General features: G+C 38.1%; 1 protein-coding gene across 1 annotated transcript in view; it reads left to right on the forward strand.

Annotated features, from left to right (window-relative positions):
- The first annotated feature begins 4,912 nt into the window (after nt 1-4,912).
- Nucleotides 4,913-27,593, forward strand: part of NLK (nemo like kinase) — a 1,170,696-nt gene continuing 1,148,015 nt past the window's right edge. Inside the window, exon 1 of the mRNA XM_044054405.1 lies at nt 4,913-6,164. Coding sequence (XP_043910340.1) covers nt 5,695-6,164 — 470 coding nt within the window. The 5' untranslated portion in view covers nt 4,913-5,694. The remainder of the gene's footprint in view (nt 6,165-27,593) is intronic.

The following is a 27,593-nucleotide window of genomic DNA, read 5'->3' on the forward strand; positions in this document are numbered from 1 at the left end:
TCTTTAACATTACAAACTATTTCTTGAAGAAGGCCATGGGTTGGAACATCAATTATATATTTGTATTTTGTGGTGTAGCATACCCTATGCTGTCTACTCTTAGGACCGGCAGTTATGTAGCATCTTGATTTCCTGCTGTTTCATTTGCTTTGTCGCAGTGCTGTGACCCATGATGCCACCTATACAAAACTCTTTGCAGACCTATTTTCCTTACTACCCTTTCCTCTAACACTATTACTTTTATTACAGCTTAGCTCTGACACATCCAAAGATGGGTGACTGTCCTCAATGCTAATATCTAAGGGGCACCAAAGTCATTAATAGTTGAGCTGATAATACAATTTATCATGTGTAAATTCTCTAATGACTTCTTGTAAAGTACTACACTGTTATTTTAAGAATACTTTTCAATCCATAGACCTAAGTACTTTGTGATATCATGCCCTATAAATACAAGCACTGCTGAACCAATTTATACATGCTATACAGTTCACCACTATATCCTTTATCTTCATTAATTCTACATTGCAAAAAAAAATTTGAATGGACTCAAAATGTTCCACAACACCAAAAGGTTATTTTCTGGATCTTTCAAATACCAAATAATATCTGCAAATAAAAAGATATTTTTTTTAGAGTACCATACCATCTATATCCATTAATTTGAAAGTCACTTATTTTCTTTATTAATGGCTCCATATCTAAAGCAAATAAAGGGGAAAAAGGACATCCCTGCCTTGTTCCTCTGTTAAAACATAGCTTGTTTGAGGGGGAATCCTTTCACATTAATTCTTGCCTCTGACCCTCCATATATCTTTCTAATTAACCTCACTATTCTATCAGGGAATGCAAATGCTAGCATTGCCCAACTCAAAAATCCCAGCTGACCCTACTGAATGTCTTCTTTACATCAAAACCCACCAACAATAGTGGTGTTTTCTTAGACTCAGCTTTCCTCTCAATCATTACTGTTCTATTAGTGTTGTCAAATGTTTGCCTCGCCTCCACAAACATCATACATACTTTTAATATTTTCTTAAGATCTTACCCATAAATTCAAAATATGTTTCAAGTCAGACCTGTGATTTTATCATTCTGCCAAGACTGAATGTGCAGTAATGAAGCTTCATTAATTGCATCTCAGGAGACATGACTGTCATAATTAACAGTTCTTCTTTCCAACCCAAGTAATTGGTTCCATTCATGTTCTTGCAGTTTCTCACCTGTGAGCAAAGACGGACAGGATTTTGGTTAGTCAGTCTGTACCCAGTTTTCCTGACTGTCATACCTTTCAACTGCAATGATATATACCCTTTTGCTGTCATTCTTGCAGAGTTTCTTTAAAGGGGAGGTTGTCCTTGGGGTGACCGATACACCTGCCAACACTGTTAGTCACACATGTATCTTGATCAGCAGTTGGTCCGCTATAACTTTATAATCAGCTAACTATTTTATTAGTTCCTATACTGCTGCCAAACACAAAAGATAAACATACCACTTTTTATCTCGCTCTCTCTTCTGGTGGGGAAGTTTAACTCAACAAAGTTGCTCTTGTAGGTTGTGACATTATAATGAAATCCAGATAAATGAGCATACAACTACTGCCAAATTGCACCCACTGTCAGACACTGATGTGATAAACCACTACACCATAGGCACTTTACTTATGTATGGTGCAGTTTATTTATAGAGACAAAATGTTTAAGTTTTTTGCCTTTTTAATTATTTTTGATCCCTGTGGAGCAGATCATCATTTGCAACTAATACCTCATCTTGATCTCGGATGCCAGGAGTCGCTTCTGACCTTGTGGACCCAATCTGAAACTCTCATATTGCCAGAGGCGTGACTGAGGCATCCCAGTACAGCATCATACCAAAAACTAAAGGGATTTTTATTTATTTTATTTATATGCTCTATGCATTTCCCTATCCCAACATGCAACATAAGTGATACAAGATCAACCCACAAAATGAAGTGACATAAGGCCATTACAGCCAAGAATGTCTGTACTGACAGAAACATGAAAGTTCAATTTTTGATAGTAAATTATAGCTCAGTTTGGTCACTTGCAATCTCCAAACTACTCACACTTCCTTAAGTCTCCTGCAGGGCATTTGTCCTTGTGCAGTCCCAACCATTTCAATCACTTTACTAAATTCACAGGTTTGAGCTTCATTACAATCCACAGTCCCTATCTTTAGGTTTCCGTAGGTTCTTGAATTCCTACTACACCACAATAGTCTCTCTTCACAAGAGACAAACATCCTCATTTCCTGCTTTCAGTCCTTCCTTTTATTAGGTTTCACAGATATTTTTATGATGAACTTCACATTATCTCAGCTAGTACAGGTACTCAGTTTACTCCAGTATGCAGGCCTCCACTAGGTTCTTTACCATATTACCCCAGATCAATGCACCATTACATACAGCATTTCTAACATATTTTTATGCATTCAGCCACCCCACTCTTTATACATGTACACATGTAGCCATACACATAAATGAACATGTATAAATAGATAATACAGAAGTTATGTAAACAGACGCAAATATTTATAATGTGTTACTTGGTTTGGGGTAAAATGTTGATCCATGTTGAACATTTTAAAATTCAAGACTGTTGGAAATTGACTGTTAAAACTGTAATAATAGTCTCAAAAAAAAAGAGTACAAGAGAGTAGTAAAGGTAAAAGACCAGGATTACAATGATAAAACAAGCATTGCATAGATATATAGAGAAGCAACTACAAGTCATGCAAAAGTGGAAACATGGCATTTTGTGATTTTTTTTTTTTATTTATCATTTGTTGACCGGGAAAGTCTGACTAGGTTCCACAGAGCCTGTTTTCAGCGGAGGCCCGGGGAGAAATACTCCAGATGCATGGTCTTTGGAATGGAATGAAGTGATAAAATAAAAATAACAGGATTAATAAAGATATAGTTCTGTGGCAGGACAAAATAAGGAATTAATGGGCAACTGTTACTGTAGCAATCAAGGGAACACTGTGCAAGCAGCATAATTACTCATTAGTCTTTTTGAAGCACTTTGTTCATACTGGTAGTCTGATAACAAGATGCACTTAAAAAAACAAACATTAAAGGCAGCTTTGGGTTTTAGGGTTAGAAGCACTTTGTTATGCTGACCACATTTCCTAGTGAAGGGGCATAACACTGCAACACAGCAGTATCCTTTTCTCACACTAAACCCACAACTGAGTGTAAACAGACATTCCATTCAGAAAGACAAACCGAATTACACTAAAAGTAACAAATACTGAGTTAATGCTATGAAGAGCTAGCTATTCATACTAGGGAAACGCTCAATTTTTTGCCCAGGAATACCTGACAAAGCCAAAATAAGGGGAGAATAAAGGCTCCAAATCACAAACATTTTTAAAATATTGTTCTACCAAAAAGAGTTTTGCATCAACATAAATTTTCAGAAAAAATATGAATCTTCAATGTCAGCATTTTATAAATTTTACAAAACTCGGGATAAACAAGAAAAAAATCAGAGACTTTCTGCAAAATCAAGGAAAGTTGACAGATATGACTGTAGGGTAACCTGCATTTGTCCCAAGCATGGTGTTGCAAGGAAAAGCAACACGAGCATACCTCTCAATGTCTCAGAGCAAAAAATCTGGACAAATCCATGAATAATGAGGGGGCAAAGGGCCCAAAATAGGCACAATGTTTAAATATCGATCTGATAAACTTAGAAAGTTGACAGAATAACAGGTTTTGAAGTGTATGAAGTCTGAAACTCAAATGTTTGTCGTTTTCTGACTTCAGTCTTTAAAGATTTGCCACAAAACCACAATTTCATTAAAAACGGACCAAATTATGAGGCAAAATCTGGCATACTGCGAAAATCTGTACAGTTGAGAGATATTATTCTTGTAGTGATGCTACTACTAAATCATACACAAAGAAAGAGCCTTTCTGAACATATTTTTGGTGGTTTTGGAATTAAGGGAACGAGCAACTTGATCTTAGCTTACTTGGTAATCAATTCCAAATTTGAGGACAGCGAGGAAAACTTTGGCTGCTGCACTGCAGATTGCTTTCATGAGCTGATAAAGAAATGGTAGATGCTGCTCTTAAGCATACAATATACAACATACATAGTTACACACATACGCACATTGCTTTTTGTTATGCTTTGACACTTCCAGCTCGTGGGCGTTGCATCACCTCGGTAGGCGTGTCAAGAAGTTAATCACACTTGGTACTGCAAGAACGTTTACATGTTACGTCACTACACAAATTAAAAAACAAAGTTTTAAGCTACTGTAGTGTTATGTTTCAAAACAGAATACGCAGGTTTAGATGCAAAGAAAGAAAACACACGACCAAATACTTAGGCACGCTCTTATTATCTCTACAAATTCACCACACAGATGACTACATAAAAACAATCTGTATATATACATGCACAATCTGACTTCAGTCAGCAATTAACCACCTCAGACCCACTATATTCTCAAATTAGTACAACCTATCATACTGGATACCGCCCTCAAGCTTACTTGCTTAATTCTGTGCTAAGGGGTCCCTTATTATTTCTAATGGATTGCTTCTTTATCCTGTCAGTCCCCTTATTCTGAACTCTGATTGGCATCGCTCTCAGGTTATCACTCCGCGACTATTCCACTAAACCTTACGCTTCCTGCGCGACGCCAAAACACAACCTTAGTACTCTCCCCTGCAGCAACTACTCTTGCTCCCGCCTTACTCGAAAAGAGCAGATCCTATTAGTTCAAATGACTGCTAATCAGTTTGTGTTTCCCGCAACAGCTCTGCCCCTTTATGTAGTACTAACCTTTGTCGCCCGTCATTTATCATTATCTGTAATTCTTATTGGTCATTCCACAGCAGTATAGCTTCGAATCGTTTTCTCATCAGTTGAGCGTGCCGTCACTGAAGCTAAAGGAGGCGGGATTATGTGATTGGTTGCGCGTGTCCGCTGTTTGATCCTCTATCCGGCTGAGTGAGGTGATTCTCGCGGATTGTTTGTTGCGGATCGACCTGAGGCTTACGATAGAAACCACGGGGGTCATCTTATTTTTTAAGTCGTGTTTTATTTTGTGGTTTTCTCAATTTCCAAACCAAGGGAGCTTTGCAATGCTGTCCGTACCTGGAGAAAGAGGTCACGAGTCTTTTTAACTTTTGTGGTGCTGAAGAAAAGACCCAGTTAATTGTCATCTTATGATAACACTGCGGTCAGGCTGTCAGGCACATCCTATTTCATCTGAATTGCTTTTCACTACTCTGGCAATTTTTACTTTTTATTATGTGAAAAGAAAGAAGGACAATACCTTACTCGAGAAGATGAGGAAATGGAAAACATGATATTTATACTGTCCCTACAATATTTCAATACAGATTTTTTTTATTTTTTGTTTTCAAACGAAGAGGTTGCTCCTGGAATAGACTTGGTTGAGGGTCAAGGGGATGATGGGAGTCTAGTGCTGTACTGCTGAGTAATTTTCTGGGGGGTGAGGGTTTTTTATTTTTTGAGAGTTCGTTTTTGCAGGTGTTCACAGAACACCTCCATAGGAAGTATACCTGCATTTAAAATGTGGGAAATTTCTGCATGATTAAGTTTTGGCTCTGAGAAACGTATTCATTAATGTGGCCAAATGACAGCCTGACCCAGTTGTCATTTTAAAAAAACAGAGGGCATTTTTCAGATGGCTCTTTGTGGCACTACTGCTAATGCTGCAAAAATGATGGCTGCCTATAATGGCAGCACATCTGTAGCTGCTGCAGGCCACCATCACCACCACCATCACCACCTTCCTCATCTCACTCACCCCCACCTCCACCATCACCACCATCATACACAACATCATTTACACCCGGGTTCTGCAGCAGCAGTCCATCCAGTACAGCAGCATGCCTCTTCAGCAGCTGCAGCTGCTGCTGCTGCGGCGGCGGCTGCAGCTGCAATGCTAAACCCAGGGCAGCAACAGCCATATTTTCCATCACCCGCTCCTGGTCAGGCCCCTGGACCAGCTGCAGCAGCCCCAGCTCAGGTACAGGCTGCAGCGGCTGCAGCTGTAAAGGCTCACCACCATCAACATCAACACCACTCGCAACAGCCACAACTGGATATTGAACCGGATCGACCTATTGGATATGGAGCCTTTGGTGTAGTCTGGTGAGTACCAAAAACAGTGTTGCATTTTTTTTTGTACCGCATTTAACCGCCATTAAATTTTTTTTCCTGAAATTTCTATGTAGTAGAAGCATATGCTGTAAACTTTAGAGTTTTAGTCCACTTTTGTACATTTCTAAGAAAAATGGGGGGGGGGTTGTGATTTCAGCAGTTATTTGCTGGAGAGCTTCATACTTAATACTGTTTTTCTTATGTATATGTGCTGAACAGAATGGCTATTTATTCATGAGATACTGTTACTGAATTAGTTGTTGCAGAAAGGTTGCTGTTTATAGTGATGTCGTGATCATTTTCTCTTTTCATACTGTTTTGCATAATACAGTTTTGAAGTGAATGTAGTGTTTTGCGGATGTGTGTAACTTTTTTGTGTTTGTGGTTGTAGCTTAGTGCAAATTTTCTGCTGCCAGTAGGTTTTATAATAATGAAGTTTTATAGCTTTATTCATTACCTTATACTTTTGGCTTGGATCTGTTGCAGTACTCTAGGTAATTACTGGAGGTACAAGTAACAGCGGCATTATCTTTTTGCTGGCTGTACATGTAGTGGTGTAAGTAACTTCTGATTTCTTAGCTGTACATCACCTCACTGAAATAGCCACACACTTTAATAATGTCTGTATAAAATTGTATGTTTTTTCTTGAATTTTAAGTGTGCTTATGATTTTTTGTCTATTGTTTCAAGGGCTGTTGTAAGTCACTGAGAAATAAGTCTCCAACTGTTTTTTTTGGAGATAATTGTGAGCTCTTTGTATATAGGTCAACCTTGTTCACTTTTATGTAGTGTTGGAAGAAAGCAAGGACTGTGATTTCATGATGATTCTATTTAAATTGAATATTGTAATTATTTAATTTATTTGTGCAGTTTCTTATAGGAAAAGTTTCTAAGATTGAGAATGCAACAATGTGAAAACCATGCTACAGTCTATTCACTTTTATCTTCCTTGTACGTATGCTAACTGTCATACCAATCAAAACATTGCTAAAGTAATTGAACAGATTTCCTGACACTTGTTTTTCTTCTTAATTATTTTTTTGAATTGTGTTTTTTATTTATTTTTTTAATTTATTTATTTTTTTTTCTTATTACAGCATTTGGTATTCTTTTACATATGCTATAATGTTTGACCAGTTTAACAATCCCAAAGTGAGGATTTGACACAACTGTGTTGTTACTTAATGGTGGCGAGAATTAGCGATTGCATGATGCCCTGACATGTTAAGAAATATGACATTCATGGTGTTCTCTCTAAAAATAAATATAAATTTTAGTAACTAATTATTTTAGATGCAAGAAGAGTTCTGTAACATGATATAGAGATGATTTATGTATTGATACAGTAGAGCTTTGTCATTTGTATTTGGCGTTCTCATAAATAAGCGGATGTCATTGTTGTCATGTGAAAATGTCAGTATGTAATATGAGTTCCAAAACAAGTACTTTAACAGATGCATATGTATGGCAAAGTTTTTTAGTAATTGGACTCTGCATTTGGGATTTTCTGTTCTACGTTTTTAATTGAGCTTCCTTACCTTTAATGTATTTATTTTTACTATTTAAATTATTGTTGTTAATCTGCTAAGTAGGCCATCTGTAATGACTTTTTTCAGCTATGGCCCAGAGACTAGGCAATGCAGTATTAAGTAATAGTTATTTACAGCACTTACAGATTAGCATGTAGAAAGAAATTTAATAATCAATTTAATGAACAGTTCTCATGTTGTGTAATGTATTCTGTAACCAAAGAAACCCCCTCAAATTTGGAGGCAAAGGAATTATAGTAGATAAAGGTCTAGAGTTGAGAAAGAAAGCAATTTCATTAGTATGTTGAGATGAATAAGCAGAAACGGATGCTATAACTTGCCTGTTTTTGAAGCAGTTGCATTGGGTAGAGTCTGTAAAATAATCGAGATGAACTTGATTGAATTTAGTGTGAGTTTGGTAAGGTTCTGGTATTTTGGATAAGAAATGCCATTTTTCTAATGCAGTTAGCACAAGGGTAGGACTTGTACGTGAGAGCTTAGTGAGTCGGGACTGTTTTTTGATTCTTGGAGATTGCAAGGCAGGTCCATGGACCATAACCTTGGCAATATCCACCTTCATAAACAAGCCTTCTGCCTCCAGGTAGATAAAACAGTTCAGTCCCAAGATGAATTAACAGGTGTGCCCATCCATTGGTCAGTTTGCCTTAAATGAAGTAAGGCTATCTCTCCCATTACATATAAAAGAAAGTGGAATGTTTGAGGACAGATGTCACTGATTAAACACAACATGTGAGCTGTACTTAATCCTTGTAAAAGCAGTTATGGATAAACAAAAAAGATGATTTTAATCTGCAAAATGTATGTTTCTAGTAATATGGGAAAATGTGTGAAATTGCACGCTTTTGCTATGAAATGAAAATTGTGTTTGCAATGGAAATTGTAACTTTTCTCTTCTGGGAATTACAGAGGTTATATATAACATCAGAAAGTGCAATTATTTTGCCCTGTGATTATAAGATCTGTGACTTTTTTCTAGGCAAGAAAGCTAAAGAACCATAATGGAGCAATGTGACAATACTATTAAGGAGATCGCTAGCTTAGTACAAGTAAACAAACTCATTACAATGCTGGTGTGAAACTTTGCTCAAGTTCATTTTTGTTTTTTGTGTGTAAAAGAGAAAAATCAGCAAAAGAAAAAATAAAGACAGTTGAGGGGGAAATGAAGTATCCTGGAATTTGAGATTTGGGTTATTTCTAGGCTCAGCTTTTTTCCTGGAAATTCAGCCAGTTTAGCTTGTGTCAATAATTCTTTCAAATAAGCAAGATGTAGAAAAAAGTCAAGTTGATTATTTTGTATTCTATGTACAATACCACATTTCCATGGGTTTAATTGATAAACTGTTAAGTAAAAATATGATCCACCAGAAGCTTTTTAAAATTGAATAAATAAAATGCTACTTATCTAATTGATAAGAGAGTATTTGTTGCTAAATGATGCCACTGTATTGTTATCCATCAATAACTGGCCAGGCCACTCTGCCACGCTATATTTTGTGTTTATAATTAGCAAGAAAGGTACCAGATCTGATGAGCTGGGAGTAACAGTGTAGGTGTCTGTGGATAGTGTGTGCTAGTACTCCAGAATAGTGCATACTTTCCCTGGGCTGTCTGTCTTAAAAGAAAATTTATTGATGGGAAGTGTAGTGGCTCCATAGCCCCTGTCCACTATCTACCATTTACAGAAATATTATTCCAAAGTTGGGGGAAGCATTGTGTAATACTTCTCTCTCTGTAGCCTGTCTTTGTTATTTGAGATTATTCAGTCAAATCTTTAGTTGAAGTGTTTATGAAGCCATTTGTTTTGTGCTGGTGTAGGTGAGATCAAGGAGCCTTAGGTGATTAACATCACAGGATGCTAGACATAAATCGCAGTAGAAGAGTCTCGGAGGGTACAGAGATGGAGCTTCAAGCCTGTTTTGGTACCGTTAGGAACCATGGTGGTCTTTCTGTGTGATTCATTTGGATCCATACATTACCAAACAGGGAGTTATGTTCTATAGCCTGTCTGATCACAACACAATATAGAGCACCAATAAAAACTTTGACCTTGATGTGATAACCTTTAATCATTAACTTCTCAAGATGGGCTTTCCTGACTACTGTTTCTAAGTGGTGATCAAAGGATAAGGAGTTGTGTGCAAAGGTGCTGAGATCTCTAAATGTCTGTCTGAAGTGGCGTGCTGTCTATACTGTAACCTACTGTTGAGATTTGGTTACTGAGGGTGACATCGCTATACTTTGCATTTTTGGAATATACCATTGATTTGTGTCATTTACTTCCTGCTATATCAGATGCTGAGTGACCACCACCACCCATCCGGTAGCCATTGGCAAATTTAGTTAGCCATCTGCCTGGAGGATTAGTGTTTTGGAGATCCAAGAAATAGATGCTAAACAAAAGGGGCACCAGTACTGAGTCCTGAGGAAAGGCACTGGTCACCTTTATTACTTTCTCAGAAGACGTCTGCTACTTTTAACTACTTGGGTTGTGTGTATCAGCCAGTTTGTTATGTATCTTGTATAATAAGGGTCTGCGTGTAGGACTTCAAGCGTATTTATACTTGTCGCAGGGGTAGTAATGTTAGCGGTCTTGACTAGATCCAGGTAAGCAGTATGAAATGTATGGCTGCTCTCTACAGTTTTAATGACTTTCTCAAAGACGCTAAATTTAAGTAAACAAGGTATCCTTATTAGCAAAATATATTTTTCTGGGTTTAGAGCAGTACGATTTTTATGTCGGAGCTTGCAAAATCTGCTGTAATTTGTTGCATGGCTTTGCAAATTATGTGTATGTACATGTGTGTGTGTGTATGGTACACATATACATGTGTACTGTGTGTCTATATGTATGTGTGTGTAATGAATGCTAACATTTGGTTGAACACTGTGTAAAAAAAAAAGCTGGCTTTTTTTTCAATGTTTGAGAATGTGGTGGAGAGGGCATCAGGGAATTTTCCCTTTTCCCCACTGTAGTCCATTCTCAAAGTTGGTATATATACCTGGGGGATGTGGTACAAGAGGACTTGGTCGCTTGTAAAAAGCAAGTTTTAAGGTTTTTACTTTTGTTTTGTTTTTTGATGTGGTGTGTTTGCATTATATTTGATGTTTTGCTTGTGTATATGCATTATATTTGATGTTTTGCTTGTGTGTATAACATATGTTCCTGTGTGTGTGTAAATATTAAGACGTGTATGATATATATACGTGTGTATATAAACAGACATATGTATATGGTATGTGTCTCTGTGTCTTATCTAAAAGAGAGCATTCAAAAAAAAATCTAAGACTGAATACAAAGTGAAAAAAACAAAAAAAAAAGTCTTATTTGCATGGGGAAAGCCCCCTTCACCACTCCATACTCCCTACTAGCAATAAGTATTGCACTACAGCAAGGAAAAGGCAAATCTCCAGACCCCCACTGTACTGACATCTTGCAGTATAAATAGACACGAACATGTGTGTGTGTGTGTGTGTGTGTGTGTGTGTGTGTGTATATATATATATATATATATATATATATATATATATATATATATATATATATATATATACACACACACATATGTACCTCTCTCGGAGACATCCAGATGCACTGTACTTCAGGCAACAGCTCATGGAACACTTCTTCACCCAAAGTGCAGCGGCACTCACGCAGTTCAAGTTACATGAACCCTGATGCCCTCTCAAACCTCTTTATCTTTATTTCATCCTTGCTTGTCTTGTCTTTCATCCCCTCACTTACTGCCTCTAATTCGTCTTGCCTTTCTCTTCTCTTTGCATGTCACATTTCCTCCTTTTATACTCCTCGTCCTTCTGCTTGCTCCTCTCTCCATTTCTCTGTCTTCCCCCTGTGATATCCCTTCCTGCAGCTGTTCTCACTTGCCTCTTCTAATATCTTCCCACATCTTTATATAATGATATGGCTTGTGCTACATCTCAGTCATTATAGTTATATGTTATCCAAAAAGCTCTGCTAAGCATAATAATTCAATTTTTACATCCAAATGCCCTACACTGACTGCCTCAAAAAACTCCAGCTTTACTCCGTAGCATATCGCTTACTCCGAGGTGATCTCTGCCTAACATATAAAGCTATGTCAAACCCAGAGCTGTTGGACATGCTACACCTAAAGAAATCCCAATCCCTCCAAGTTACACGCTCTAGGGACCTAAACCTTGTCACCACAATAAACAGGACACGCTGGAGGGACAGATTCCTGTCCCAGAGACTTCCTATACTCTGGAACAAGCTACCCATCTATGTCAAGCAAAGTTCTTCATTAGCACTCTTCAAGAAAAATCTTGATGAGTGGATGGGAAATAGGAAATACACCCCGGGGATCACTTCTGTGTATCTGCTGGACAGTGGCACAGGAAAATAACTTTCTTGGGTGGTGTAAGCTATGGTACCTTGCTGGCTAGGCTTACATAGGCCCTTGGGCCGATAGCCTAGTACCTACCTATGAACCTATGTTTTTGGCTTTGTAAAGTGCTTCTTGAAAAATGATGCAGCACAGTTTTGGATCTGTAAACATGTGTATGTTTTATAGCATATCTTTGTATCTATAAATATGTTTTGTTCATTTCTTAAGTAATCCTTTTCACCTGGGCTGTGCCTACAAATGTATTGAGATCAGTGCGCTACCCCACTAAACATTTAAAAATAGATAACAATGAAATATATGTAAGGTGTGTGTGTGCATGAGTACATATGTGTACATGTGTTGTATAGAAATGTCCCCGTATATAAAACCGAAATCTGGTACAATGACCTGTTTTGTTTATCTGTATTCTTGGTCCATCACCAGAAAAGTCTTCATTTTGGTATGTGGTTCCCACTTTATCCACACTCTGCACACTATCAAAGCTACTGAAATTAATCTTAACCCATATTTACTCATTTGCTGAAATCAGCAGAAATTGTTAACACCTGGACTGCACAGACTCGTATGATCCTCAAAACATCCTTGTCTATCTAAAGCAACTATGACAGTTAAAAATATAAAATTTTATATAAAACAAAGAAAACTAACTGAACCATTCATTAATCACTGTATTACTCAAAAAGTAACTTTACAGTGCATATAAAAAAATTCCCACACTTGTCATCCCAGGAAAAATACACTTCAATTAGTCCCATAAAAATTTAAATTTGTTTTATTAGCACAAAAAGAAGTTGGCATTTAAAAAAAATGGGCCAGTCAGACTAAGTAAAAACAAATTGACCAGAAAAGGTGACCGTTATAAAAATAAAATCCCAGCATAATCCTCACTGCATTACCAAAATGCCTGGAGGAAATGAACTGTACTGCAGAATAAAATATACGTTGAAATTAGCCTCCGAAAGTAAAGTAGATAACCACTCAGAAGACCCAATAGTCCTACAGCCTTTGCAGACTGCCTAAAGCCCTGTTTAGTAGCAACTTGGGAAGTCTGTGTTGTACTATTGTGACAAACAGTAAACGTGTAAAAAAAATAAATAAATAGAATGTGTGTGGGTATGGTTTGTGTTCTACATTAAATGCCTTGTATTGTAGGGTTGGTTAACTATTTTGACTGGCAGTTTGCTCCTCATTCGTTAAATCTGCTGCACAATATGATGCATCACGCAGGCACATGGATATGCGTGAGTGTATGCACAATTTTTTTTCTTTGAAATTAGTCAAGAGACTTCAAAACTGTTTTTGAAGTTATGGAAATTTATTGTCATAGTAGATTGTACAGTTGTGCAGCATTTGCTATCCCTGTCACTGTTTTGTCGCTGCGTTTTCTGTAAGAATATGCAGCTTCTACTTATGTAGTAAACTCTGAGTTAACTGGCACCCATGGGGATTCGTAGATGCCGGCTAACTGTAGTTTCTGGTTGCTTGAGAGTTACTATTAAAAATGGGCCTGACTAATACTGTACCCTATACTATTTGTTTGGTTTGACTTATTCTCAGGTTGGGGAGAGAGGGAGTTTATTCCCATCTTCCTTTTTAAAACTCTAAAACTGTAAAGTATGTTTCTGCAGGGAGAAAACAAAAGTGCAACACATGAAAATTGTACTGTATTTCTTCAATATTTTTTGCCAGTTGCTTGAGAATGCTGGTTGCTTGAGTTCTGGTTAACTGACAGCTTACTGTAGTTACAGGTAGGCTATGAGCCTTTAGAATACCTGCAGCACTGTTGGTAGTACAGTGTCATTGTTTTTACCATGTAGTTGTACCCATCTGAAAGTTTTTAACAGAACATACTGTGTTCTGATTTTTTTTTTTTTGTTTCGGTTCTTCTCTTCTGTTTCATTTAGTTAATGTAGTGATGGGCCACTTGCTGGTAATTAAAAGGTGGTCAGTATAGAAATAGTTACTTAATGATGTTAAGATCTAGAATACATTTTTTTTTTCTTAATTTGTTCTTCAGTGATTCCCTGTTATGACAGATATGAGTTAATTCTGTTTCAAATGGTTCTTTTCATTTCCATTAGCATATTGAGGGTTTGCGCACTTAATCAGGGGGCCAGATTTGTGCAAGTCCTAAGTCACTTACACTAAGCACAGGTCTTTTAAAATTGGACCCAGGGTATCATCCCAGCAGTTCCATTATATCTAAAGCAACAAAACAGTTCTCCCGTAAGATTAAAGATTGGTTGGTTTGTAGGCAGTACCCTTTGTCATACAGACTTTCAGACCATTAAATATGCAATTTAAGTACTGTGTACATAGACTCATGGGTAAGTACTAGGCTAGGGGTCCATTTTAAGCGTAGCCAATTTCCCTTTTGGTGCTTGAATTAACATTTCCTGTTTGGTGATAGATTGGGCTTGTCCATCCAATGGTTGATAGTTTTATATTCCTCCTCTTGAAAATGAATGGGATCGTATCATCTGTTCTGTTGATGTTGCAGGAGAGGTTTATATCCATTGACTGAGTATTGTCATTTGCTTGTTAATATGCAGTAGGTCCATCATTGTTTTGTTTAAGGATGCTTTGTATGCTAGACACAGGTCACCTCGTAGCATTGTCTGTAGGATAACGAATATAGTGATAGGGCTTTGAGTCTGTCCATATAGGACATATTGTTTAGGCTTTGAATTCTTTTAGTGCGGTATCTCTGGTTGTTGCATGTGTCTGGACAAATACTCTCCAAAGGAGACATTATACTCTGTCTGGCCTAATGTGGGTTGAGTAAAGGGGAACAATGACATCACAAGAGCTAGATGCAGTTTCTTTGTTTATAAGCTTCGCAACATAGAAGGACTTCCTACAACAATGGGCTTAGTCGAAAGTTGTCACACAAGTTCCCATATCCCAAACAAATGGATCAACTCTTAGGGATATATTGCTAATATGCTAGTTCCCTGATCTAGACAACTTCCCAGTGATGATGATTTTTTTGCATTTAGTTTCAGGCCATGATTGTGGCACCAGTTAGTTGTTTGGGACAAGCCTTTCTGCTGGATAGCCAAGTCATTTGGGGATTCAGTGACTGCTCCTAGCTTGCAGTTTTCTGCAAGCTTAGTCAGACAGAGCTCTTTGGTATTGGTTTTACTTCATAGCAGCAGATGACAAACAGAAGACCCAGCATCAAATCCGTGTGATTCCAATGGTGATTGGCCTCTTGTAGAGGTGCTCTCCCTTGTTTTGATCTCCTCCGTCCTATCTGTGAGCTAGTTGACAGGCAGGTGACATAGGTTTATTTCCATTTCCACTATGCCTAAGTGGGGGATTGTGTCAAAAGCTTTGGCCATGTCTAGGCATGTGGTGTGTTCTGTTTTACTGTCATTCATTGCTTTGGTGACCTTTTCAAAAAAGTCCACCAGGTTCAATAAGAGAGTGTTTTGATGTTCTCTGTGTCCTTGTTGATTAGTTCCATGATAAGTTATTCCGTGGTTTTGCATATGTGGCTAGTCAGACTTTTATGAACCTGCAATTGCCTGGTTCAGGGGAAGGTCCTCACTTATGCAGGGAAATAACTGTAGCTGTTCTCAAATTTGCTTGGTACAAAACCTGTATGGAGGCTGAGATTGAGCAGTGTTGTTGGGCTGGGTGAGTAAATCATACTTCGTGCTGCTTAATATGCATCCAGGAATATTATTAAGAACCATCAATGCATTATTTATATATTCCCTTTAGGACTAGCCTTGTGTGTTAGGAAGTGAATTTGTTTTAGATTTATCTTGTGGGGCAGACGGAGGGGAGAGAGGGGTTAAGTTTGAGCTGACTGTATTGGCTAGTATGTTCTTTATCTTTGTGCAGGTAACATTGTTTATCATCAGCTCATTGCATTGCTGTGTTGTGCTTCTGAGGTTAAGAGCAGAACTAAAAAAGGTCTTGTGATCATCTCTGGTTTGAGTGGCTATTTTACGCTCAAACTTTGCTTTGGTGGATTTCTTTAAGGTCCTGAGTTGCTTGTCTGTTTCACTGATGAGAACTCTCTCTTATTCTGGGAAATGCTCCTCTTACATTTAGTAAAAATTCTCTTCATATTCTAAAGCTTGTTAATATTAAGGTTCTACTGTGGCGGTTGTGTCTGGGGTTTCCCCTGTGCATGTTCCTACCAGGCACATCTGCAAAACCTGCCGCAAACAATTCATTAAAAACTGAACCTTTCAAAGTCAAGACTCTGTATAGGGGCAGATTTTAGCCTCCTCGTTCTGAAGAATGTTTATTTTGTTAAAACCTGACATGCTAACATCATGGTTCTAATTTAGACTTTAAAGAGAAACTTTTGTTTATTCTGTGGGCCATAAGCTTTCAACACACTCTGCCACTTAGATTTACGTGGTAGTAATTCATTGTCCCAGCCACATTTTTTTTCTTGTTTTTATATTCTGTCATTGGCGCAAAGCTTGAGAGTGTGCATTGTTGTTTAATGTCTTTATGTAGAGCAGTGAACTTTGCCTTGTTTCTGATGTCTGCTGCTTGTTCTCTGAATGTATTCTCTTTATCATGTCAACGTAAACAGTGTTTACAGATGCATTCACCAGTATAGATAACTGTTGTTGAAATAATGCATGACTTGGTGTTTCAGTGGTAAAAACAAAGTGACTTTTGCAGCCTGTGCCACAAAGTCCGTGGTGTAGATGCTTGTATGCTTTTTAGTACGACACAAAGACTCCTTTAGAGTGCTGCTTTCTGTCACAAGATATATTAACTTATTTTGAGGTGGAACTTACTCGTTATCTAGTCAACTTTGCTTCAGGCAGTGGTGAGTGTTATTTGGATTTAAAATTTTTAACACAAGTGAAGAAAAAAATCTTGCAGGAACTTGCAGCACCATTAGGTACCCTATTCAACCAAAGCCCGAGTACTGGCTTCATCCCTGCTGAGTGGAGGACACCCACTGCCATCCCTTTGCACTAAGGTGGCGCGTCCACTGATCCAGGAAATTATAGACCCATCAGCCTAACTAGCCTGATCTGCAAGGCTATGGAACAGATTGTCATGGACCTCATTAACAAGGACATTGGCAACCTCCAAACACTCTATCCCACACAGTTTGTTTTCGTCAAGAGGAGGTCTTCCCTGATAAATGTGGTCGACTTTTGATTTCACAACACAAGCTACAAAATAATCCAAAATACTGCTACAGGTCTGGAAAGCAATGATCATCAGCAGAAAAGCTAGTCAGTCCTTTGATAAACTTTATTTCAATAAAAATAAGTGCTTTTGTTTGCTTAAACCATATGTGAACTTCTTCAGACTCTTCTTTGACACATTCCTTAAAGTAAGCATTTTCTAATTTTAATTTTTTACACTTAAAAAGTTTTGTAATCCAGTCGTCCAACTTTTCTTGTAAAGTGCTACTCATTTGGTTAAGCTGAGTCATTCCCATATTTAAATCAAAATCTTTAAGCCATTCTCCTAAATTAAGTAATGGTAAACTACCAACATTCATTTCCATTTCTACATGAGAATTCACTCCTTGTCCACCATTGCCATTCAAAATTTCTCCCATAACCGGGCTAGTTGGGAGTATTTAAAACCATATTGGCTCCACCCTCAGTAGAACCAACATTTCTATTAGCATGTTCATTCTTATCAAACCCAGCATTATGTTTGTTAGCGGGGACAGTTTTGTAAAATATAGGATAAAAAAGGTTCTTACCATTTTGTTGGTGCGGCTGGCCTGGTGGTATCTCGGTTCCAGTAGAATTCAGTACCTGCGTCAAAGCATACACTCTGTGTCAGCTGCTGCAGCAATAAAGTCAGATTCCCATTCAATCGGTTTACATCCTAAATATCCATAATGCCCTCTCGTTACATTGTTAAATCATGAGAGAACAAGGATTGAGAAGTTGCCAAGCCCGCCAATTCCATAGCAGATCACAAAAAGCCATAAAACTTCTGATTTCACGACACAAACTTCAAAATAATCCAAAATACCGCTACAGGTCTGGAAAGCAATGACATTCAGCAGAAAAGCTGGTCAGTCCTTCGATTTAAACTTGTTCAGTCAAAATAAGCACTTTTGTTCATTTAAACCATATATGAACTTCTTCAAACTCTCGTCTGAGTCTGAAGAAGTTCACATATGGTTTAAATGAACAAAAGTGCTCATCTTTGCTTAAATAAAGTTTATCAAAGGACTGACTATTTTTAATGCTGAATGTTATTGCTTTCCAGTCCTGTAGCAGTGTTTTGGATTATTTTGAAATTTGGTCGACTTCTTTGAGGCAGTCATCAAAGGCATGGATGAAAGGAAGACAGTGCACATCTCCTACCTTGACCTGGCCAATGCCTTCGATACTATTCCCCACTCGGGTATAATAGATAAACTCTCTCACCTAAGCATCAATCTGTATGTTACCAGATGGGTAGCAAACTGGCTCACAGCTAGAACCTGACTAGTCAGAATAGGGGAAGCCACCTCTAAGCAGTAGACCCGTAATGAGCGGCGTACCCCAGGATCTGTTGTGGGGCCTCTGTTGTTTGGGTATACTTTCTTGAGGTGCAGGCCAAAACCAGTGGGCTATGGCTCATCAAGTTTGCAGATGACTGCAAGCTTGGTGCTGTTATCAATTCCCGTAGTGATGTGGACATCCTCCAAGAGGGTCTCACCCAAACAAGTGACTGGTGTCAGAAACATGGCCTCAAACTGAATGCCAAAAAATGCATCATCATCCCCTTTCGGTAGAGCGACGTCCTCACAAATGATCACATTTAATAACAAGGTTCTAAGCATGCAATCAGTCGTGAGGGACTTGGGCACCCAGGTTGATAGTAACCTGACTTTTGGCAACCATATTACCTCCATTGTGCAGAAAGCTTTCTACATGGCCCACCTCATTAGGAAGGGTATCTCATCCAAGGACAAGGAGGTCATAACATCCCTGTATTCATTCTTTATAAGACCCATTATTGAGTACACTGCCCCTTTTGCCATGTACCTCGCAAAGCACATGCAGCAGCTGGAGAGAGATCACTGAGATTCCTCACCAGGAGAATCCAGGACCTCAAACATCTACCCTAGGCAGGTAGGCTAAAAGCCCTGCCCCTCTACTCAGTCTCATATAGACTTCTCAGCTGTGACCTCTGGCATATAGAGCAATCTCAGACCCTGCCTTGATGGGACTGCTGCATTTATGCAAGTTTAGCTCTACTTGAGTAACCCACACACGCGACCTCAACACGGTCTGTGACATCGATAGGATTTGTTGGCGGGACAGATTTGTGTCCCAGAGACTACCCTTTCTGTGGAGCAGACTCCCTCATCACATCAAGCAGAGTACTTCGTTATCCCTTTAAGCGCAACCTGGATAACTGGATGGGGAACAGAAAATACACGTCTGGGATTCTACCTGTTTCCATGCTGGACAGGGGCATTGGGTGCAGACTTGTAGGAACATGGGCTAATAGCCTAGTAACATCCTATGAATTTTCTACCTAGTGCTAAAAGGGGATTTGTCTGGAAGAACTGCAGTGACAGACTGTTTGCCAGCTTTGTCTCACACCAAGATTCCTCTCCGAAGGTTCTTACAGTTAAATGATTCTTTTTTCAGAAATTTGCTAGGGCTACTGCCCAGACTTGATAGTCTTGTGACTATAGAGCTTATCTCTTGGTCTTACAAATGTCAAAAGTAAATCGTGCTTTTTTTGTACAATCTAACAGTTGGATGGATCTAACATTACCACTACCTGTTCAAAACTTATTTTACAGTTTTTGTTTGTATATTTAATTTACAAGCTGTATTGCCTGATTTCTTAGAATAGTAAAATTCAATACTTAAGTAGCTTGTGGCTGGTTTCTTTATAGGTTCATAGGTAAGTACTAATCTAGCTGCCCTTTTGGGCCATCTTAAGCCAATTTCCCTTTTGGCTCTTGAATTAACCTATGCCATTTGGTGTTAAATTGGCTTTACCCGTCCCATGGTTAATAGTTTTTATAAGTATATAGAACTCCTAATGAAAGAAACTGGAGTCATGCATAGATCATTTTGAGGGAACACATATGTAGGATAAAGCATTTAGGAGTTGCTTCTATCCATTAGTGTTACAGGGGACAATCCTGGGCTAAAGTTTCTGTTTCGCATCCAATTCGCACTTTAATACGGGCAGGAATGAACTTTATTTTGTGTGGATTGGGAGTCTGTTCCAGTGCAGTGGTATCCTCTTCAAGATGTAGCTGTCCCTCCAAACCATTCTGTTGATGCAGAAGAGGTTTGGATCTATAGATTGCATATTTCTGATGTCATTTGACTTGCTGATGTGCAGTAAATCCATCAGTATCTGGTAGGAGGATGCCTTGTATGCTAGACACAGGTCCTCTTTTAGCAGTCTGTAGAATACAGAGTATAGTGACAGGGCTTTGAGTTGGTCCATGTAGGATATATTGTTCAGGCCTTGTATCCTTTTAGTAAGGTGTGTTAGTGAGCATTCCAGTTGCTGTATGTGTCTGGACAGATGCATGCCAAAGGGAGAGCATTATACTCCATGATTGGCCAGTTGATGGCTGAGTAAATGGATTGTTCCTAGATCAAGGATCATCATTGTCCCCATTTGTTTATAAGCTGTACAATATAGAAAGACTTTCTTATGATAATGGGCACGTTGACCAAAAGTTAGGTCACTGTCCATATAATTTCCAAAGTCCTGAACAATTGATTCAACTGTTGGGGGCATATTATCAATGTGTTAATGGTGTCAAAACCCAGCCAGTCAACAAAGAATCAATAAGTAATTGCACAAAACTGGTATTATAATTGTTTACTTCTGCCTTTTTGAAAAAAAAAAAAAGATTGCTTAGCCATGACTAGCATAAGTAAATAGTATGGTTGGATCATTTTAAGAGTGTATAGTAATTGGGTCTGGTATGTGCCAGATTGGTCTGGTTGGTGGCAATGTGTTACTATAAGAGGAGAAAAGGGGTCATAGCACTGAAAGTGTGTTATGATTAATCCCACCTGAAAAACATTTTTGTGTGTGTGTGTGTGTGTGTGTGTGTGTGTGTGTGTGTGTGTGTGTGTATGTATGCATTGTAGTATTAGCCAAGCTCCAGTTATTGTTGGTGAGAGAGCACTGAGAGGCCCTAGTTTGAGTGAGCTGGATGAATTCCTGGGAACTCCCATTTTCAAAAACCTTTCTCTTTAGGCGTATATTCTGAAGCTTGTTTGGGTCTGACTGGTGTTGGTCATATCACAAAGCAGCAGTGTTAATTTTGCTATACTTAAGGACAAGCATCTCATGAGTGTGTATGTCGTTGTCAGTGGTTTGGTTTATAGGGTGACACATTTAATTGCTGTCAGTAGTGTGTATTTTGTAAATTGGACTTCTGTGGCCTGCAAAACAGTTTTGTCTGTACTAGCAGATCTACAAAGCAAATGTGCAAAAGTATCTTTTGCACAGCAGTTATTTTATTTTTTAGATTGTCAGGAAACTGGCAAAATGAGCTCTGAAGTGTATGGCAAAATACCAGTGCCCAGCTGGTTAGTTTGTAAAGCAAAGGGACTCCTGCTTGCTGATCTTTCCAAGGATGAATTGAAAACTTGTTGCATGTGTGCCGTTAAAAGTACAGTTAATCAAATATGGAGACATCTTGGCAAGGCCTATAGATATAAACATACAGCAAAAGGGTATCCGTCCCCAAATGTAGCTAGAACTTGGAAAATTGGAGGTAGAAATGAGACACCGTGGAACAGCTGAGGGAATCAAATGGCTTTAGGTCTAAAGGGAAAGGGAGCAGAAATGGGTTGAAGCTGCAGGAAAGGAAGCATCACCATAAAGGACAAGAGATGGAGAAGAAGCAATTGCATGAAAATAATTGATCAACGTTTACCAAATTCATGTGAGTAACTGAGGTGAAAACGATTCCCCTGGATACCAAGGTGACAGTTGTGCTGTATTGTTTCCAGAATATGAAGGTAAAGAGAGGAGGAGATTTGATAGTTTTATTTGAGCATTTGAATGACTCTGTAATCAGTACCAAAAGAACCTTGTTTCCACTGGTAATTTGGTGCAATCATTAGTGAACTAATCAATACTGGATAGATTATGAACAACAAAAACAAACCCAACTGCAGCAACCAAACAAAACTGTAAAATTCCCCAAAGTAGGCAGAAGACAGCTCAATATGCAGCTAAATCCAAAAACTTGATGAACCAGCAAGTAATCGTACCAAAAAACTTTTATTGCAGAAAAAGAAAGTTAGTTCTTTCATGGTAATACCATACCACTTCTTCAGAAAAACATGAATGGGGGCAGAATAACTTGTATACAAATGACATCATCTCAAACAGCTTAACAGCCAATAAAACAAACATTCATGCAGCCACATTCTCGGCTTAAAGGCATATGAAGTAGATAATATTTACTGGCATAAAATCTGATAAAAAAAAAATAAAAACGTTAACACAAATAAAACATGAAAAATATTCATAAATATATAAACAAACAACAATAAACACCCTACAGCTGTTTATTCCTTAACGCAGGCTTAATGGGGACATGATCATTCAACCCCATAGCTAGGTGTGCCCCTAACCTCAAGATCCACTCCAACTCGACCACCTCAATAAGAGTCACTATATCACCACCTCGCAGACCTGGGCCGATCACACATAATAATACCTGGAAGACAAAGTTGTGTTCAGGGCCAGTAGACAAAACATGTTTCGCTAAGGCACTAAAATCATATTGCTTCTTCATGCAATACACATGGTCCCTAATTCTTTCTTTTAAGCTCCTGTTCATCTTGCGAACATAAAATTTATAACGGCACTGACAAATGTGCTAAATAAACTACATTCCTGGTGGAGCAATCAGCAGATGCCCTCAACTTCCACAAGTAGCCCGTGACAGGGTGCCTAAAGAACCTAGACTCATCTATAAACTGACAAAAATTGCATTTATGACATTTTAGATGTACCCATCAAAACTTGGGATCCAGGCATAACATGTCTAGGGAAACGTAAGGCCTTTAAATTACTGTGGTTCTTGTATACAAATTAAGGGCCATCTGCTAATATATCTGAACATCTGCTGTCAGTCTGTAAAGTATGCCAGTTCCTGGTAACTATATCTTTCACCATATTTACACTATGGGAAAATTTCAAAACGGTGGGAGGACAACAATACCTATGAGGTGATCTGATTGCCTATACAGAGCAGAAAAATATGGACATGCTCTACTATCACGCTCGTTGGTCATTCTGGCACAAGCTTGATCAACTTCAACTTGCGTGTAACCCCCTGATGGCAAACTCTTTCTTCAAATCTGACAAACTTCCTTCAGTCAGAAGTAGTACATGACAACCTCGAGACCCTGGAGGCTTGACCTCTCACAATGTTCCCAAATATATGTTGTGGATGCATACTCCACCTATGGAGATATGACTGTCTATAACAGTCCTTCTTCCTATGCATCCTGGTCAGCATTTTGCCATTCTCTAGCCGGATGTTCACATCCAAGAAATCCAACAGTGACTTGGGAACAAGTGAGGGTAAATTTCAAAAAATTACTACTATTATTTAAAGAATGAAAAAACAAGTCAAGCTCTTGCTTTTTGCCTTTCCAACCAATAAACATGTCATCAACAAAACATCTGTATATGGCAATATGACCTCTATGTTGTCCCAATACATGATGGAATTCCCATTCCGACATCCCCAAATTGGCGTAAGAATTAGCACAGCTGGTCCCCATAGCCACGCCAGATTGTTGCCAGTAACATTTATCCTGAAGCATAAAGATATTGTGCTCAAGGACCAGCTCTAGAAGCATGCACAGGAAGTCAATATGCTTCATGTCATACTCCTAGCCAAAACTGCCCTGACCATACTAATGGCTTCCTGGTTAGGAATGCATGTAAACAGGGATACAACATCTATCATCACTAAAATTGAATATCCGAAACATCCCCCTCACTGGTCACATTATATAAATCTCTCAATACAACTTGACTCATATCAAGAGCTATTCGAAGTTTTGTCCAAATAAATGGACATGGCCTGAGTCAACCAACCACTCCCAGCTACAGTCTGTCTAAACTGTGGCAGTGTAGGGTGTTTGTGGATATTGGGTAAGCCATAAATCCGAGGAATAACAGGAAATTCAGTAATAAAGTAATCAAATAGTTCTTGGTAAGTAGACCTAGATTAAAGCATTCAGGTAAACAATTATCTATTCTGTTCTTCATCACACTCACAATATCCGCTTCCACACTGATATATGTATTAGTATCAGACAACATCTGATTCATCATATCATAATAATATCCAGAATCTAAAATCACTACAGCCGCCTTTGCCTGCCAAGCGGATAGCTGTATTTTCATTCTTAATCAAGTCATTCAAGGCTTGTTGTTCAAATCTAGTCAGATTATTACAACTTGTCATCTGTATTCTATTAATGACTTTATACATTTCTTTCTCACAAACTGTGAGGAAGACATAAAGTGCTGGTGTAAAAGAGGGTGTAAAAACACTGGGTTTCCTAAAAACCTTAAATTCAGTATCCTGCCTCTTAGAAATTTTAGGTCCCTCATCAAAAAACATACGTAAAGACAAATTACATGCAAATAACCATAAATTAATCATACAGTCCTCAAAATCCACTTTAGCTGTGGGTATAAATAACCCTTTTGACAATACTGACAATTCATGCTGTGTTAAAACATGTCTGGAAATATTCCAAACTAAGTTGTGGCTCCCATCCCCCACATCTTTTTCAAGGAACGGTTCTGTTGGACAGAAGGGGGTTCTTTGCATTTCTGTCCTTTTCTGTGTTTCGTTGTTGAAAGAGTGTTGTCTTGTGTCCACGTTCTTTAACATTATCATCCTCATTTAAGAGATCTAACAGCCGGAATGCAAAATTCAAAAGTACCAAGTTGAGAAGTGTGACATTCCACAGCATTTAGAGCTATATGGCTAGCAGCTTGCCAAATTACTAGGTGTTCTGTGAATTCATAGTGTTTTACCCTACTATACCTTTTTTTTCTGAATGTAAAAAAAAATGAAAGGAGACAAAGTTAAAGCTGATGTGGTTTCAGATAATTTCTGTAAAGATATATTCTTTTCTATAATCCTCCATGCATGGTAGAATATACTGTTCTTTCCTTTATTTGAACAGATATTCCCTGCAGCAAGATTTTAATTCCTAGTTCTTTGATTTTAAACTATCCAAATTAAATTGTTTAAGCAAAGACTAATTAAACAAGTACCAGACCGATATGTAATTATTTACAATGATTTTCAAATGATAACCATCAGAACCTTGAAAAATAAACTTACAAATCTGTTTTTGAACAGTTTTATCAGCCAATACAATAGACAAATCTACGTCTTCAGTTTTTGAATGTTAGCAAGCCAGAATTTAAATGTTTGACTAATTCCCTCCATTATCCCAGTCAGTTCGTTTGAAAGAATTGATGTGATGTTCTTTCAGTTCATAATAATTTAGCATTTTTCTGTTTAATGCTAAGTAGTCGTCATCTTTTTAAATATAAACCTCACTTATTTTTTCAGTAGCCCTTAATATAACCCCCAGTGAGGAGGGAAAGCTCCCCCAAGTTACGTACAAATACTTTAACAACTCCTGTTTCAAATTAACACTGACCTATTGCCATATTATGATAGAAGAAAAAGAGTTGTAACAGTTTACAAGAGTTAAACGTCACTGCAGACTACCCATTTTTTAGTTCATCCGGTTTGCTTTACTGGAGAATGTGTGGCTTTCTGCTCTAAAAGTATCCAAATCTTCATTCTGCATAGGTCTTCAAAACCTCCTGTTAATTTGTTTAGGGCAGAAACCGTCACAGTTTCACTTCTCACTGACTCTTCTGTCTCGTTAATTTTATTCTCTGTAGAAATCCTGACCCCTTTGAGACTTAAAGGTCAAACCTGCAAATATCATGTGTGCCTCTTGTAAATCTTAGTCTTAAAGCGTTAGGAAAATATGCACAAAGCACTACTGGGTAGAACAACTTTCTCAAGTGACACTGTCGTAGGAGCCACAAATTATGCCATTTGTCATCTAGTAGAAGTACTATAGTCATTATCAAAGTAGACCTGTTTATCACCAGTTTTATGCATTTTTCCCCAGGTACCAGAGACGAGAGAATCTGGTTCTTTACCTTAATCAAGATGATAGTCTGTGTGTGCGTTTGTATGGGTGTCTAAATATACATTTATATGTGTATATGAAATTGTGTCTTTGTGTGTGTGTTCAATGGTGCTGGACCACCATACGCTAAAGTTCTGTACCTGTTTCAGTTTTGGTCAACGCAAGGCAGAGCCGGTGCTGTTCTTGATCTGGCACTTAACTCCTAAGTTGAGAAACTGGAGTAAATGGAAAAAAAATGTCAGTTTTCCAACCTGAAACTTTCTCCTTGATCTGCACTCTTCTGCTCTCCAGGGGGAGTGAGCAGGGCTTCTATTTCAAACTATAGTAAACAGCTTGCTGTGCAAATACAAATGTATATTGTTGCAAGTAGTTTGTTAGTGTCCCCCACCAAGCACTTCATCCATTGGCAACTGCATATTGCTCCTCCTAACGCCTTACGCCTTTTACCAAATCCTATTTAAGCTTCTAGCACAGGGTGTAACCCAGTCCATTTTTTTTTCTGCACAGAGCCTTGGCCTTCTTTCTTTCTAGACTTGCTAATTAATACAGTATTACTTCTGTATATTCTGTCTTCAGAAGTCCACTTGCTTCTAGCTCGGTCACAGTGGACAAGTATGTCTTTTACGTTATGATTGTTGTTTTGCAATAAATCAGTAGCTTATGCATGAGAGTTCTTGATTTCAGCCATCCTATCCTTTCCAGAATTTGTTTCTGTAGTATAAATCTTAGGCTTGTTCATTTTTCATATTTCACTCCTTAAGTGACTTGCATTAGGATGATATTAAGTTTTTCTGCTCTTGCCTCACAATTCTCCAGCTGGGCTTTTACCAACCTATCAATTAAACATTGCTTGCCACGTTTGCCTGCCTACATTTCCAGTATATGTTGCATTCCAACTCTGTTGTGCTGTATTTTTTGTCCTTTAGCAAATCCCGGTAAGAAATGTAACACTTCTGTACTTAAGGTCAGTTTTAGTAAATGCTTACTTGTTGCCTGATTCGTATCCGCCCCATCACCAGAAGTTTCTTTTCATTTTGATGATAGAATGTTGTTGTACTTTCCCAAAATATATACTTTTATTTAGAACAGTATAAATAATTTAATAAAGGACTGCAAAACAATACATTTTACAGTTATTATAATATAGCGCGTGGTGGACTGTGAAACAGTACATTTTCCAACCGTTATAACATAACACATTACATTTCAATGCAAATTATGTACAAAGTTAGTCTTCTGAAAACAAAACTATTAATTAATACCCAGATGAATCCTTGTACCAGTGATTTTAAAGTGTTGTCCACTTAATGTAGTATGTGACAAGTATAG

This window comes from Protopterus annectens, chromosome 13.part0, assembly GCF_019279795.1.
Source record: "Protopterus annectens isolate FY-2018-M chromosome 13.part0, PAN1.0, whole genome shotgun sequence".
NCBI classification, from domain to species: Eukaryota; Metazoa; Chordata; order Ceratodontiformes; family Protopteridae; genus Protopterus; species Protopterus annectens.